Raw genomic sequence first — 14,837 nt, forward strand, 5'->3', positions numbered from 1 at the left:
TAATACAAGACAGTGTAAAAACTGTAATCCATAACATTATAATAACCACACAGTTAAAAATTACCATGTAATCTATAACATTATAATAACCACACAGTTAAAAATTACCATGTAATCCATAACATTATAATAACCACACAGTTAAAAATTACCATGTAATCTATAACATTATAATAACCACACAGTTGAAAATTACCATGTAATCCATAACATTATAATAACCACACAGTTAAAAATTACCAGTAACTCACTGAACTACATTGGTTACTTTAGTTCTGTTCTGTTCTATTGCAATTATGGCTCCTCCCTGGTCTAATATATTTATTTTATACAAACCATCAAACGGAGTCTGAAATAACAAGGCATTTATCAGTATTGATTATACAATCATGTCTAGAATAACTGCAGCAGATGATATCTTCTTATATACATATATCAGTTATCTAGTAGAAATCAGTTTATCATGGGAATTACTTTATAAAATAATTGTTGTAAAATAATAAGATTGATATTCAACGCTTTCAAAAATATACATCTCTCATTCCTTTGTGGCCTGTTTTGAAATTAACATACCAGTAGCCCTTTTCATAAAAAAATCTCAAGTGTAAAATTAATCTTACTATAAAAATATTATAGTTCTATTGTTAAGGAATGTTTTCAACTTAAAGGGAAACTTCGCCAAAAAATAAAAAATTGATATTATGTCCATTCTGTATAATAATGCTCAAATTCATAAATATTAAAGTGTTATTCTGCTAGATCACCATCGATTTTAAATTTAGAGTATCAATTTTCTGTGTGCGGCCATTTTGACATTTCCTCTGATTAGAAACCACGATATGTCTTTAAACCACAAAGGACCAAAAATACAGTAACCTAGTGTAGTCGTAATTGCTTGTCAATGATATCGTAAGCTTGTTTTATCCGTCTAACTAAATTGATACTATTTTTTTAAAAATCATGGTCTGTTGTTTTAAAACTGTTAATATAGGAATTAGTTAAAAAGTCAAAGTTCAAAGTCACAAATGATCATAAATAAGTGTTCCGTGAAAATTGTTTTCGAAAATCTAAACCAAAGACAACTCAAGATAGTTTGTGAAACTGGCTACAGTTTGACAATAAAAAATTCATAATGAAACTTGTGGATTTTAAAAGACATTTAAATGATTTGTTAGATAGCTCTACAAGTAATAATTACTTTGTTCCAGCTGAATCCTCCATCTCTACTGATAAAGACATGAGCATCTTCTGTAACTTTTTCTCCAATGTATCCATGAGCAATAATAAGTCCTGGTGCAGCATTGTCTGACACTATGTCAGGGATACCAAATATCAAATTGCTGTACCGCATGTGCAAATGTAAATGGCAATTCTACAAAACATTTGGAAAGAAAACTACATTTCTAATAAACCATCAGTCATACCCTAGACATGCTTTAACTGTTTCATTGGCACTAACACCACATCTTCCTATATCTATTTAACTGCTGTTCTTATTATTAGTCTTATTTTTCCAGAGACTGATTGAAACATTCCAGACTGTAACAACCTTTCATTTTAGTTATAGATTAACGTTGATCACCTCAACGAGATTGATTTTCTGGCTTGAGCGGGAAGGCGAAAGCGAGAAAGGCAATTAAGTTGAGAAGACCAATGTTAATCTGTTTATCGCTTTTTTACCTATGAAGATGTTGTCAATTTCATTAGCAACGCCACATGCCTCCCTAGTTTTCTAGTGATAATTTTCCATCTCAAGCGAATGGCATGATATCAATAATTATCACACAAAAATCAAAGAAAAAATGCACAAAATAGCGATAATATATTTTATTTGTGATAATTACTTATAAAACTCCTAGGAAAAGCAATGACTAATCTAACTGAAAAATAAGTAAGTGGTATATATATATATATATAACAATAACATCTTCATGCCTTATATATCATGTACTGGAGTATATATATATATATATATCATATAAGTACGTCTGAGCCAGTGACAACTCTACAACAGATTTATCCATCGGATCACCAGCAGGGATTTGAACCCATGCTACTGAGATATCGTGACACCAAATCGCCTTCACTGTAGCCTTCCCGCTAGACCACACGACCACCTGGGCTTCATAAAAATGAAGCTTTTGGTGGCCGGGTGTTGCCTTTCAATGTCAGTTTTAATCTAGCATGGTACTACAGTACATGATATATAAGGCCTGCAAAGGAGTAGGGGCATTAAGGCCTGATTTTGGCCCAAGAAAATAAAATATTTGATGACTATTTCAAATGAGCATGTTTTTCTATGTTGTGATGTTATGCTATTGTTTCAGAAAAAGGGAGAAGGTTTGGATCCATTAAAACCTTTAATCCCGCTGCAAATGTTTGCACCTGTCCTAAGTCAGGAATCTGATGTACAGTAGTTGTCGTTTGTTTATGTAATATATACGTGTTTCTCTTTTCTCGTTTTGTTTATATAGATTAGACCGTTGGTTTTCCCGTTTGAATGGTTTTACACTAGTAATTTTGGGGCCCTTTATAGCTTGTTGTTCGGTGTGAGCCAAGGCTCCGTGTTGAAGGCCGTACTTTAACCTATAATGGTTTAATTTTTAAATTGTTATTTGGATGGAGAGTTGTCTCATTGGCACTTACACCACATTTTCCTATATCTATATAATGTTTAGAAACGCAAAGGGTGAAGAAATATAAATGAAAAACATAAAAGATTTTTATCTGATGACGTCACAATTACGTCATAATATGTACGGTTTTCACAAAAACGATGAAAAATACATAATTAATGCATTTTTCTATCTTTATTTCTGTCATGGAAAGATCATGCGCAGCCGAGAAACAACAAAATAATCTTACAGAAGCTTTATTATAACTATTTACATAATTTCACAAAATATAAAGTTGTTTCTTGGGTGCGCACATACTTTTTCAATCTAAAATGTACCAAAAAATTTGATGAAAAACAGGTAAAATCACGAAATTTTACAAACTATGCAAATTAAGCCATGATTTGTTGCCATGGTAACTTGTTAAAGGTCATATTTGTTTTGTTTTTCTGAATACCTTGAACCTTAGTAAAGTTTTCAGTAATTTAAGAATATGTATGATAACTTTTAAATTTACAGTAATTTTTGGGCCAAATAAGGGCCTTATTGCCCCTACTCCTTTACAGATCTATACAATTGTACTTTGTATGAGGTCAATACAAGTATATAATGACCTGAAAGACGTATATTGACTGAAGACGAAGTCCGAGGTCGATATACATCTTAGAGTTGATATATCCTGTACTGACCTCATACAAAGGCTATAATTGTTATATTATTATTTTCCATCCATATTTGTATAAAAATGGTCAGTTTTTTTTTTACCTAATTTGTATTTGAAGATTTTTTTCTTCAAATAATTGATCATATAAAATATACACTTTTTAAAAACTTTTAACATGAAAGAACCTTAGTGAGCATGCTCACATACGCCACGTCCCCACATTGTCATTGGAGAAATTAAATAAGTGTAATAAAAAAAAATAAAGAAAAAACTATTAAATAATAATTTCCTGTCAATATGCACATCTTCATAGTATGTCCTTATTATCTTTAAAATTTCAGGAAATTCTGTGTGGTTTCAGGCAAGTCGAGTTGACAAACTGTTGCAAAAAAGTACAATGAAGCAAATAAGTTCAAAGGGGTGTAACTCCTAGAAAAAAATGGATCGTAATTTCCTGTGGATATGCATATCTACATAGCATGTCCTTATTATCTACAAAGTTTTATGAAAATCTGTTTAGTTGTTTCAGAGGAGTTGAGATGACAAACTGTTGAAGTAGTACCTTAAAGCAAATAAGTTCATAGAGGTGCAACTCCTAGAAAAAAATTTGAATTATAATTTCCTGTCGATATGCACATCTGCATAGTATATGTCCTTATTATCTTAAAAGGTTTCATAAAATTCTGTTGTGTAGTTTCAGAGGAGTTGTGATGACAAATTGTTGCAATAGTACATTAAAGTAAATAAGTTCAAAGGGGTGCAACTCCTAGAAAAAATATTGAATCACAATTTCCCGTCGATATGTACAACTACATAGTATGTCCTTATTATCTGAAAAAGGTTTCGTGAAATTCTGTTGTGTGGTTTGAGAGGAGTTGCGATGACAAGAAACAGGACTGACGGACAGACTGACGGAAGGACAGATGTCTTTATTTCTATGGACAATGTAAAATTGAGATCCTATTTATTGCTGTTTATCTTTAGATCCATCTTCCAGTAAACTATCAAGTCTGGTTTATTACTTTTCATTATCAATCTGATAAATAAAATAACTCATGCTACCCAGAAACCTATTGAATTACTCTGCTTGCTTGATAAACATACCATGCTGTTAGAAACAGGAGAAAACTTCCAAATTTTTAGAATGTTTTTTTTTTAATAAGATATGGCTTCCTTGTCTTTCCCCTCCCCTCACCAAATCTATCATTCAAGAATACATTATACAAGTATGTAACTTACTAATTGATCTTCACAAGAGAGTTTTAAGTCTTCTGGCACTGCAACCAAAGACCAAGATCCTCCTTTATCAAAGGAAATAAAGGTTTTCTCCACAACTTTACCATTAGATAGATTTACATATTGGTTGGTGATGTAGGTTCCTTGCACACCTTTCACCTATTATGAACATAAATTGAAAACATACTATTTTTTTTTTACATATTTAGAATTTAAAATTCATCAGAGGTTAAAAATTTGCAATATTTAATGAAAATACAGGAACAATTGAAATGGTCATACCCGGTCAATGAAAGGTCCTCCATAAGAAATTCAATGGTCAATGGTTGAAGCATTTGTGTTAAGAGTTGTAGGTTCTTGACTTTTGTAATTAAAAAATTAAAAGTCCCTCCTAGAAAAGACAGGTTTCGAGAACTCAGACTCACACTATTTTGAATCCTATTTTGCTGATAAGTTGTTTTAAACCCTAAACTGGCTAAAGACAAACCAACCACTCAGATTTTTTTCAAGACACTGGCAATGTTCCAGTTAGTATTTCAAAAGGGCAGGCTGCCAATCCTGAACCAGATGCTCCGCAGGGCGTAGCTTTATACGACCGCAGAGGTTGAACCCGGAACGGTTGGGGCAAGTATGGACACAACATTCAAGCTGGATTCCGCTCTAAATTTGGATTGTGATTAAATAGTTGACACAGCATAGGTTTCTGACACAGAATGAATGTATTCAAATGAACTTAAAATTTTGTTTTCTCTTAGAGCAATTCACTATGCTGTTGAATATTAATCCTCTCAAAAAAATGTTTGAAGAAATTTTCTTTTTATTTATGAAATTTCAAATGAGAAAAATTGAACCCAATTTTTTAATCACATCCCCCTTTCCCTTATTCCAAAACTAATTTCAATTAAAATATTCTAATGGAGTTTGCAACAATTACTACTCATTTAAATACATCATAAAATATTAAGATGTAAAAAAACTGCTTGTTATCACTGAATGGTAAAGATTATTTAAATTTATCAGTTGGTAGTAAAAAGTGAATATACATTGTATATTGTATATAACAAAGATTTAAGTTGATTCTGGACAAAGAAAGATAACTCCAATTAAAAAAAATTCTTGCAGATATTTCTTGCTTACTATACTGGACAAAGAAAGATAACTCTTAATTAAAAAAAAATTGCTATTTCACAATATTGTGAAATTAGATATTTCTTGCCATTGCACAATACTGTGCAATTGAAAAGACTTGCTATTTCACAATACTTAATATAATAATTTCAGATCCTGATTTGGACCAACTTGAAAACTGGGCCCATAATCAAAAATCTAAGTACATGGTTAGATTCAGCATATCAAAGAGGCCCAAGAATTTAATTTTTGTTAAAATCAAACTTAGTTTAATTTTGGACCCTTTGCACTTTAATTTATACCAATTTTAAAACTGGACCAAAAATTAAGAATCTACATACACAGTTAGATTTGGCATATCAAAGAATCCCCAATTATTCAATTTTTGATGAAATCAAACAATGTTTAATTTTGGACCTCGATTTGGGCCAACTTGAAAACTGGGCCAATAATCAAAAATCTAAGTACATTTTTAGATTCAGCATATCAAAGAACCCCAAGGTTTCAATTTTTGTTAAAATCAAACTAAGTTTAATTTTGGACCCTTTGGACCTTAATGAAGACCAATTTGAAAACAGGACCAAAAATTAAGAATCTACATACACAGTTAGATTCGGCATATTAAAGAACCCCAATTATTCAATTTTGATGAAATCAAACAAAGTTTAATGTTGGACCCTTTGGGCCCCTTTTTCCTTAACTGTTGGGACCAAAACTCCCAAAATCAATACCAACCTTCCTTTTATAGTCATAAACCTTGTGTTTAAATTTCATAGATTTCTATTTACTTATACTAACGCTATGGTGCGAAAACCAAGAAAAAAGCTTATTTGGGTCCCTTTTTGGCCCCTAATTCCTAAACTGTTGGGACCGAAACTCCCAAAATCAATACCAACCTTCCTTTTGTGGTCATAAACATTGTGTATAAATTTCATTGATTTCTATTTACTTTAACTAAAGTTATTGTGCAAAAACCAAGAATAATGCTTATTGGGCCCTTTTTTGGCCCCGAATTCCTAAACTGTTGAAACCAAAACTCCCAAAATCAATCCCAACCTTTCTTTTGTGGTCATAAACCTTGTGTCAAAATTTCATAGATTTTTATTAACTTAAACTAAAGTTATAGTGCGAAAACCAAGAAAATGCTTATTTGGGCCCTTTTTGGCCCCTAATTCCTAAAATGTTGGGACCAAAACTCCCAAAATCAATACCAGCCTTCCTTTTATGGTCATAAACATTGTGTTAAAATTTCATAGATTTCTATTCACTTTTACTAAAGTTAGAGTGCGAAAACTAAAAGTATTCGGACGACGACGACGACGACGACGACGCCAACGTGATAGCAATATACGACGAAAATTTTTTCAAAATTTGCAGTCGTATAAAAAGGGCATTTAACATGTGATATTATAATATGAAAAGGGCATGTTTTGATAAAGATATTAATCAAAAATTGTGTTTAATCCTTGTAATCACTGGTTATACAAGAACTACATCATTAGCCCATATAGAACTCTTATCTTTCTACTTTTTAGGCTGAAAAACTTGTCAAGCATCTTGTCACACAAGTTTTAAAATTATTGCTTGGCACAGTTAAGCTTTATAAGCAGCATGTTTTGAAAGGTGTCTTGCTTCATTCTGTTTCTATGGTATGACACACTTTACCAGTTTCACCTTTCTACCTCAGCTGTGCTTAATGGCAATACAGCACAAACGAGCTGATATAGCAACAGTGAAAATTTGTATCAAAAATAAAGAAAACAGAAAAAGATGACCAAGGCCCTACCAACACTGCTACTAAAACCCTCTTTAACTTTTCCAATAACTCCAAATACCTAAACATATATATTCTTAAGCAAGAAGTATATAGACATATTTTAGAATATGTTAAGTGGGTTATTCAATGCTAGGAAAAAATCAGATTAAGTTATATTTCTTTATTCAGTTTGCTCCTTCTTTGGAGGATTATAAACAGTACGTAGAAGATGTAAACATGATCAACAATATGGCAGCCGATTTTGTTATTTTCATCTAAAAAATGAGGGCAGTCAATGACAAATACGTCTGAATTTGCTATTTATTTCACGGAGAACAAGTAAAACAATGTCTTCCACGAGTAGTTTGTGGTTTTCAACTTTCTGCCATTACGTTTTCTCCATGAAACTACGGTAAACATTGCAAATTATGCCCAAATTGTTGAATGCACATTTCTTCAAAGATAATTGCCTATTGACTGATTCTATTTGAATGAATTAATGTTGATGATCATTAATGACCCATCCAATAAACGGATTACTTATAACAACAGATTATGACACTAGCTGTAACAGTAGATTAGCTTGGGGTCGTAAACAAAGTCATAAACTTTTCGTCAGGTAAAATTTAGTAATTAGCGGATCATATCAATACGATCAAAATATATGAATAATATACAATCGATCTTCAAAAAAGGCAGGGCTCCGGGAAACTGTAAAAATGGCACAGGGCGGCACTCAGGAAAGGGTGGGTGCCGCGCCCTCTGAAAACCGCCTAGCTGGAACACTGACTGCAAAACAAAGAGCCACAACTAAAAGTACTTTTACATTTAAATACATATATCTAAGAAACGATTTATAAGGTTTGAATATTTAACTGATTTCACCATGGATTGGTCCTTCATTCTAAATAATGTATTTGACCTTGAGCAATAGGGAAGGGTAAAATAGCAGCATAAAGGGCATCAGTGGTGAAATCATTTTAAATTCAATCCCCAATGAATGATTTTTATTCTAATAGGACAAATAGAATACTGCATTTATTTTTTATCCGAGGGCTGTGGGAGAAGGCAATTATTTGCTGTTCCTGTAAGTAAGCACACTATTAATATTGACATAAACACCAATGAACTGAGTCTGAGGAGATCTGGAGCAACTTTACTGACTGAAGGACCTTGTGGAATCATTTAGAACAAAATCTTGGAAGTTTTGGGAAATTTGATTTGAACATATGAATTTAGGCATTTATGTTATGTTTTTACATCTAAATATTTAATAAGTACTTTTTAGGTTATTGATAAACTTCTAAACCAAGGTTCTTCAAATGCTTTGAGAGCACACATGCATTGGTGGTGAAATATGAATATATTGTATTCCGCTAAATGGCAACGTTATGATATGTTTGGGCTGTTTCCATCTTACTCCCATGATCTACACCATTTATGAATGAGTTACTCTTAGTTCAATTCGTGTTAATGACTTCATTGAACAATGACATAGGAATATAAGCCTTCTACTGTAGTAAATTGACTTACTTCATATAAGTCAACATCTAACCAAGGATCCTCTATAGTACTGACAACATTACGTAGTGTTGGGACATAAAACTGGCCATTGGTATCAGATAAATACAAGTTTACTTCCATTTCTTTATGATCAGCAGCTATAAATACTTGGTGTTCACTTGTGTCAACTATATGGAAATCCTGTAATTAATAAATACAGGTTTTATCTGGTAATTTGGTAATTTAGTTGATCAATGAATTACACATACAATAAATACATGACTTTGTCTTTTCAATATTAGCTTGCTCCTTAAGCTGCTATGAAAAAGACAAAGTATTAACCTATTTATCATATAATGCCAATGTATGAACACATCCAGGCTTATAACTGCATATGAGCTCCATAATCTTAGGTTCAAAACCACAGTTATTTCGTAGTGCATTTCTTTTAGACAATAAATGAAAATAAAATAAATCCAACCTGCGTTTTATCAATAATATTTTTACAGTGTGTTGCCCTACTTTTGAGACGAAACATATCAAAATTATAGAAAACTTCATCGACTCTAACTCAAAATATGAACAATTATATGTTAAGGGGGCCTTGAAATCTTTTGATAGCTTCCGAAGTGCTAACTTGTATAATTTGGAATGGGTATAAAAAAGTTTGCAAGAAACACACTGTGCACACTAGAGACTATATTTGTGGACAACAAAAATCAAAGACGATAATTGTGTACTCGATCCTGTGACAACAGGCCAGAGAAATATGGGTTATCAGTCAGTGTAATCTTGAACATTACTTGAAAAAGTTAATTTCAGTCTATCATTGCTCAGTCAGTTGTTTTCTAACCAGGACAGACAATTATTCACAAGGAAAAGCAATAAAAGTTTACTGCAAAAAAAACTTACTGTTGGGTGTAAATTCATTGGGAAATATGCTTTTCTGAATGGACCTCTATTGTGTGAAACAAACATATCACTTGATCGTAATGTAGATTTCTAAAAAGAAAAAGATATATATATGATATGCATTTTAAAAAATGGTAAATATAAGTTTTTTGTAAGCAGACAAATAAAATATAATTTCATATTAAAAGTCAAACATATTACATGACAGATTAACAAAAATATTCTAGAAATATTCATTGTTTTCTGCCCTTTGGTCAGTATGCTGCCTCTTTGACACATTCCCCATTTCCATTCTAGATTAAAATCTCTTTGACACATTCCCAATTTCCATTCTGAATTTTATCTTAGTGTCTGATGAATAATATCTTTTAAAGACGTTTAAACAGATATATCAAATGTAAATGTCCATTGAGCAGAATTAAATATCTCATTTATAAAGCAGATGTGTATAGTTAAACACAGTTGGTTGACATATGTTATAAATTTATGACTTTTTATTTCACTTGGTGACAACAGTTATTTTTTTCTGACCCTAAACATTTCCTTTATTGTCTAAAGGATTACAAATCAAGTTTTGTTATTTCCAAAAACGTATCACCTTCAAGCAATGTACTTCTAAATTGTACATTTCTTTCCTGTTCAACACATGTTGTAAGCTGTGTTAAGGAAGTGTATTTCATTGTTACAAATTGTTTTGGTACTTTATCAGACAACCAGATCCCCAACAGGGCACAGCTTTATACGACTGCAGAGGTTGAACCCAGAACAGTTGGGGCAAGTATGGACACAACACTCAAGCTTGATACAGCTCTGAATTGGGATTGGGATTAAATAATTGACACAGCATAGGTTTCTGACACAGAATTCATATGAATGTGTTCTAATGAACTTAAAAAAATAAAATTTACCTATTAATGTCCAATATCCAAAATCTAAGTACATGGCAATGGCTTGATTCAGCATATCAAAGAATCCCAGGAATTCAATTTTTTATAAAATTAAGTTTAATTTTGGACCCTTTTGACCTCAATGTGGACCAATTTGATAGAAGGGCCCAAAAACTTAAAATGTAAAATCAGAGTTAGATTCTGCATATTAAGGAACCCCTATACCAGGGATGGGGTAATCGTAATCTGTAATCGTAATCGATTGTAATTGATTACATTTTTTCAAGTAATCGACAGTAATCTGTAATCGAAGACATTTTCGATTACATGTAATCGTAATTTAATCGATTACAGCAAAAATTTGGATGTAATCATCGATTACTTTTCGATTACATTTCGATTACTTTCAAAAATCTAAATACATGGTAAGATTTAGCATATCAAAGAACCCCATATATTCAATTATTGTTGAAATCAAACAAAGTTTGATTTTGGACCCCAATTTAGACAATTTTGAAAACTGGGCCCAATCAAAAATCTAAATACATGTTTAGATTCAGCATATTAATGAACCCCAAGAATTCATTTTGTTAAAATCAAACTAGTTTAATTTTGGACCCTTTGGACCTCATGTGGACCAATTTAAAAAGGGGGACCAAATTCTAAAAACTTAATACACGGTTAATATTCAGCATATATGAGAACCCCAAGAGTTCAAGAATGGAAATTGGTCAAGAAATAAGCAGTTTATACAGAGTATTAGAAAAGTATTGTTTTTGGCCCCTAATTCCTACACAATTTGGGCCATAACCCCCAAAACCAATCCCAACCTATGGAACCTTGTGGTACAATTTCAGAAAGGTCCATACACTTACACACAAGTTATTGTCTGGAAACTAGAAAAATACTTATTTTGACCCCTTTTGGGACCCTTGTTCCTAAACTGTTGGAAAATAATCGGTAATTTCTGTATTTTATAAGTATAATTAAAATTTATGCATTTTTTATTCAGAAATAACTCATATTTATCAAATGTTCATGAATACAGGAAAAAACATCATTTTTTGCTGCATGTTTATCAAAATAAAAAAAATTGCGCTATTTACAGTTTTACAAAATTTGGGTCACATAATCTACTTGCAAAATAAAACAAATTACCATTTTAAAAAATAGGGGTCCATGCACTCGTTTTCAAATTAAATCAGTTTGAATGATAAAAATCAGTTGAAAAAAGCATCATTTCCCGATATGTCATAGTTTGACATCGCGAAAATAACATTTGACGTTAGCCAAGTCATTACCTCCCCTGTAACTGTTTCGCATGCCCTTAAGCATGTTTGATTAACTATTAACCATGAGACCGTAGAATGTGAAATTCTAGCATAACGATTAAATAATAGATTCAACTTACCTGTACAAATACATACTCATTTCTGACAATCATAGAGAATGGATCAATTTCACCAATATCTTTGTCTGGAGTAACATCTTGACAATCTGGAGCAACACAGGCTAAATATTCACTTGGTCCTAACACTGCAATGAAAGAATAAAAGCAATTCTAAAGATCTTATTCAATTGTTATAAAATATTACTTTTTATATGCTGAAGATTCAAAACACATTTTAAGTGCCTCAAAATTATTGAAAATGTGAATCAATGACTCAAATAGTCCTTTTGCACAAAATGTTTCTTAAATCAAAGGATCATCTTTAATGAAAGTATGAATATATGAAAACATGTAATCTCAAACTTGGGGGTGGGGTGGGGGTTGAGGGGAATCTTCAAAACAACACAATAGGTGCACCAATTCAATGTGTTAAAACTTTTTGTGAATATCCAAAGTTCTAAGTTGCATTCTGCAAACAACATCTGGCCTTGAAGGCATAAAACTTTGCTCAGTACTCGGAGCACAAAAATCATGCTCGAAACATGAAATCCAGCAATTTGATTGGTTGATTTTCGAGTCTGAGTACAAAAATCGTGCTCGAAAGTTTTATGACTGTGAGGCCAGAACATTGGTCTGGTCTTAAATAGATTGGAACAAAAATTATTAAAAAGTTTCATGATTGAAATGTCAGTTTTCACACAAATTTATTATAAAGTGATTTATATAAATTTCCACTCACTGTGTAAATCTTGGATTTCCATATGAACAGTTAAGTTGTTTTGGTCTACATTTTCTACAGCCCTGTAACATATTATTTAATACTTATGATAACTAACTGTTACTACAATAATGTAAAATATGTTCCCTAATCATGCTATTGGAATTTCTACACATTAATTAAATACATGTGAAAGTTAATTTTGTGTGCGAGTCTTCCAAGGAAAATATGTGGCACAGTGCTGGCTGATAACTCTAAGTTATGTACACAGAAAAGGGATTTCCATGTTCTAGTGTAGGAAACCATGAAATTTCAAATCAAAAAGTGAATAATCAGATGAATGTCTTGTGAGTCTCTTTGCAAGATTGGTGAAATCATTTTTTAAGGTGTTGCTATTAGCACAAATGTGTTGGAATGTGCTACTCAAAACCACTCAGACCAAAAGCTAAGTCTGTTTCAGTAAAAAAAAAAAATTACATCATTGTAAACATTTTTTTTCTGTTACCTACTGTGTATTACTCAAATGGCACCAGGCACTGTGTTTGTGCATGTCTAGAATGAAATGGTGTTAAAACCAGATGCTCTGCAGGGCGCAGCTTTATATGACCACAGAGGTTGAACCCTGAACAGTTGGGGCAAGTATGGACACAACATTCAAGCTGGATTCAGATCTAAATTTGGATTGTGATTAAATAGTTGACACAGCATAGGTTTCTGACACAGAATGAATGTGGTTTAATGAACTTAAATTTTTTTTTGCCTTTGAACAATTTACTGTGCTGTTGAATATTAATCCTCTCAAAAAAATGTTTGAAGAAATTTTCTTTTTATTTATGAAATCTGAAATGAGAAAAATTGAACACCCCCCCCCCCCCCCCATTTTTTTCTTTCACATCCCCCTTTCCCTTATTCCAAAACTGATCTCAATTCAAATTTCTAATGGAGTTTGCAACAATAACTACTCATTTAAATACATCATAAAATATTAAAATGTAAAAAAAGTGCTTGTTATCACTGAATGGTAAAGATTGTTTTAATTTATCAGTTGGTAGTAGAAATGAATATACATTGTAGGTTGTATAAAACAATGATTTAAGTTGATTCAACTACTATTCTGGACAAAGAAAGATAACTCCAATTCAAAATTTCTTGCTATTGCTGAATACTGTGCAATTGAAAATTTCTTGCTATTGCACAGTGTTCTCCCCAGGATTTTTTGAAGGCGCAAAATTCAAGGGCGCGTAACTCTTTTTTTTTAGATTGAACTTGTGTGATCTAAAGCAATCAGTTATAAATCATGACATGCTATATGAGTAATAATGTTTTGTGTTATGTGTTTAATAATGCAAAGTATAAAGTACAAGAATGTATATGAAATAAAATGATTTTAAACACAAAAGTTATTCATATTCAGTCAATTATAAAAGAAGTCAAAATATAAATATTCATCTCTATACTCTCTGCTCCTTCTAGGGATTATATTGTTTCAGGATAGTGTTATTTTGTTGTACAGTCTGTTCCTCAATTTTGCCTTTATCCCCTTTTAATAGGGTTGAAAACCCCCTCTTACAACAAATGTACAATAACTTTTGCTTATACTCCCTTTAACATATATAAGCTATGAAAAACTCAGACAGCCATGTTATTGAAACCAGAGACAGGTGCTTGCTGTTATCACTTGCTTAAACTTTAGCTCGGTTGGTAGGAGAAGCAATGACATCTGCTTATACTGTCAGTGTAGAGGAAGGTGTATTCCCCCTTTTATTAGAAGTCATTTGGTTGAGAAAAAAAAACCTACTTCCATCATCTGCCTTTAGCTTAGAAGTCAACCCTTTGTTATTAGCAGAGAACATGTTCATTCAGAATTAATAAAATTGTTTACGGTTAAGATACTTGGTATACAACTTTTTAAAACAAAAATGTTTTAATGAACAGCCGACTAGTTTCCGTAGTTTGACATTACTCCTTCCGTGTGTTTTATTCTTAAAACCTATCTTTGGCAGGTAAATATAAACGAAACTTTACAAA

At 32.0% G+C, this 14,837-nt stretch overlaps 1 protein-coding gene across 1 annotated transcript in view; it reads right to left on the reverse strand.

The window, feature by feature from the left end:
- LOC134715501 (VPS10 domain-containing receptor SorCS3-like) overlaps positions 1-14,837 on the reverse strand; it is a 71,921-nt gene that overhangs the window by 35,372 nt on the left and 21,712 nt on the right. Inside the window, exons 6-12 of the mRNA XM_063577705.1 lie at positions 12,831-12,892; positions 12,113-12,237; positions 9,815-9,904; positions 8,933-9,103; positions 4,519-4,674; positions 1,199-1,372; positions 252-349 (exon numbers count right to left, since the gene is read on the reverse strand). Of these exons, the coding sequence (XP_063433775.1) occupies positions 252-349; positions 1,199-1,372; positions 4,519-4,674; positions 8,933-9,103; positions 9,815-9,904; positions 12,113-12,237; positions 12,831-12,892 (876 nt within the window). The remainder of the gene's footprint in view (positions 1-251; positions 350-1,198; positions 1,373-4,518; positions 4,675-8,932; positions 9,104-9,814; positions 9,905-12,112; positions 12,238-12,830; positions 12,893-14,837) is intronic.

Source organism: Mytilus trossulus, chromosome 4 (assembly GCF_036588685.1).
Source record: "Mytilus trossulus isolate FHL-02 chromosome 4, PNRI_Mtr1.1.1.hap1, whole genome shotgun sequence".
Taxonomy (NCBI): Eukaryota; Metazoa; Mollusca; class Bivalvia; order Mytilida; family Mytilidae; genus Mytilus; species Mytilus trossulus.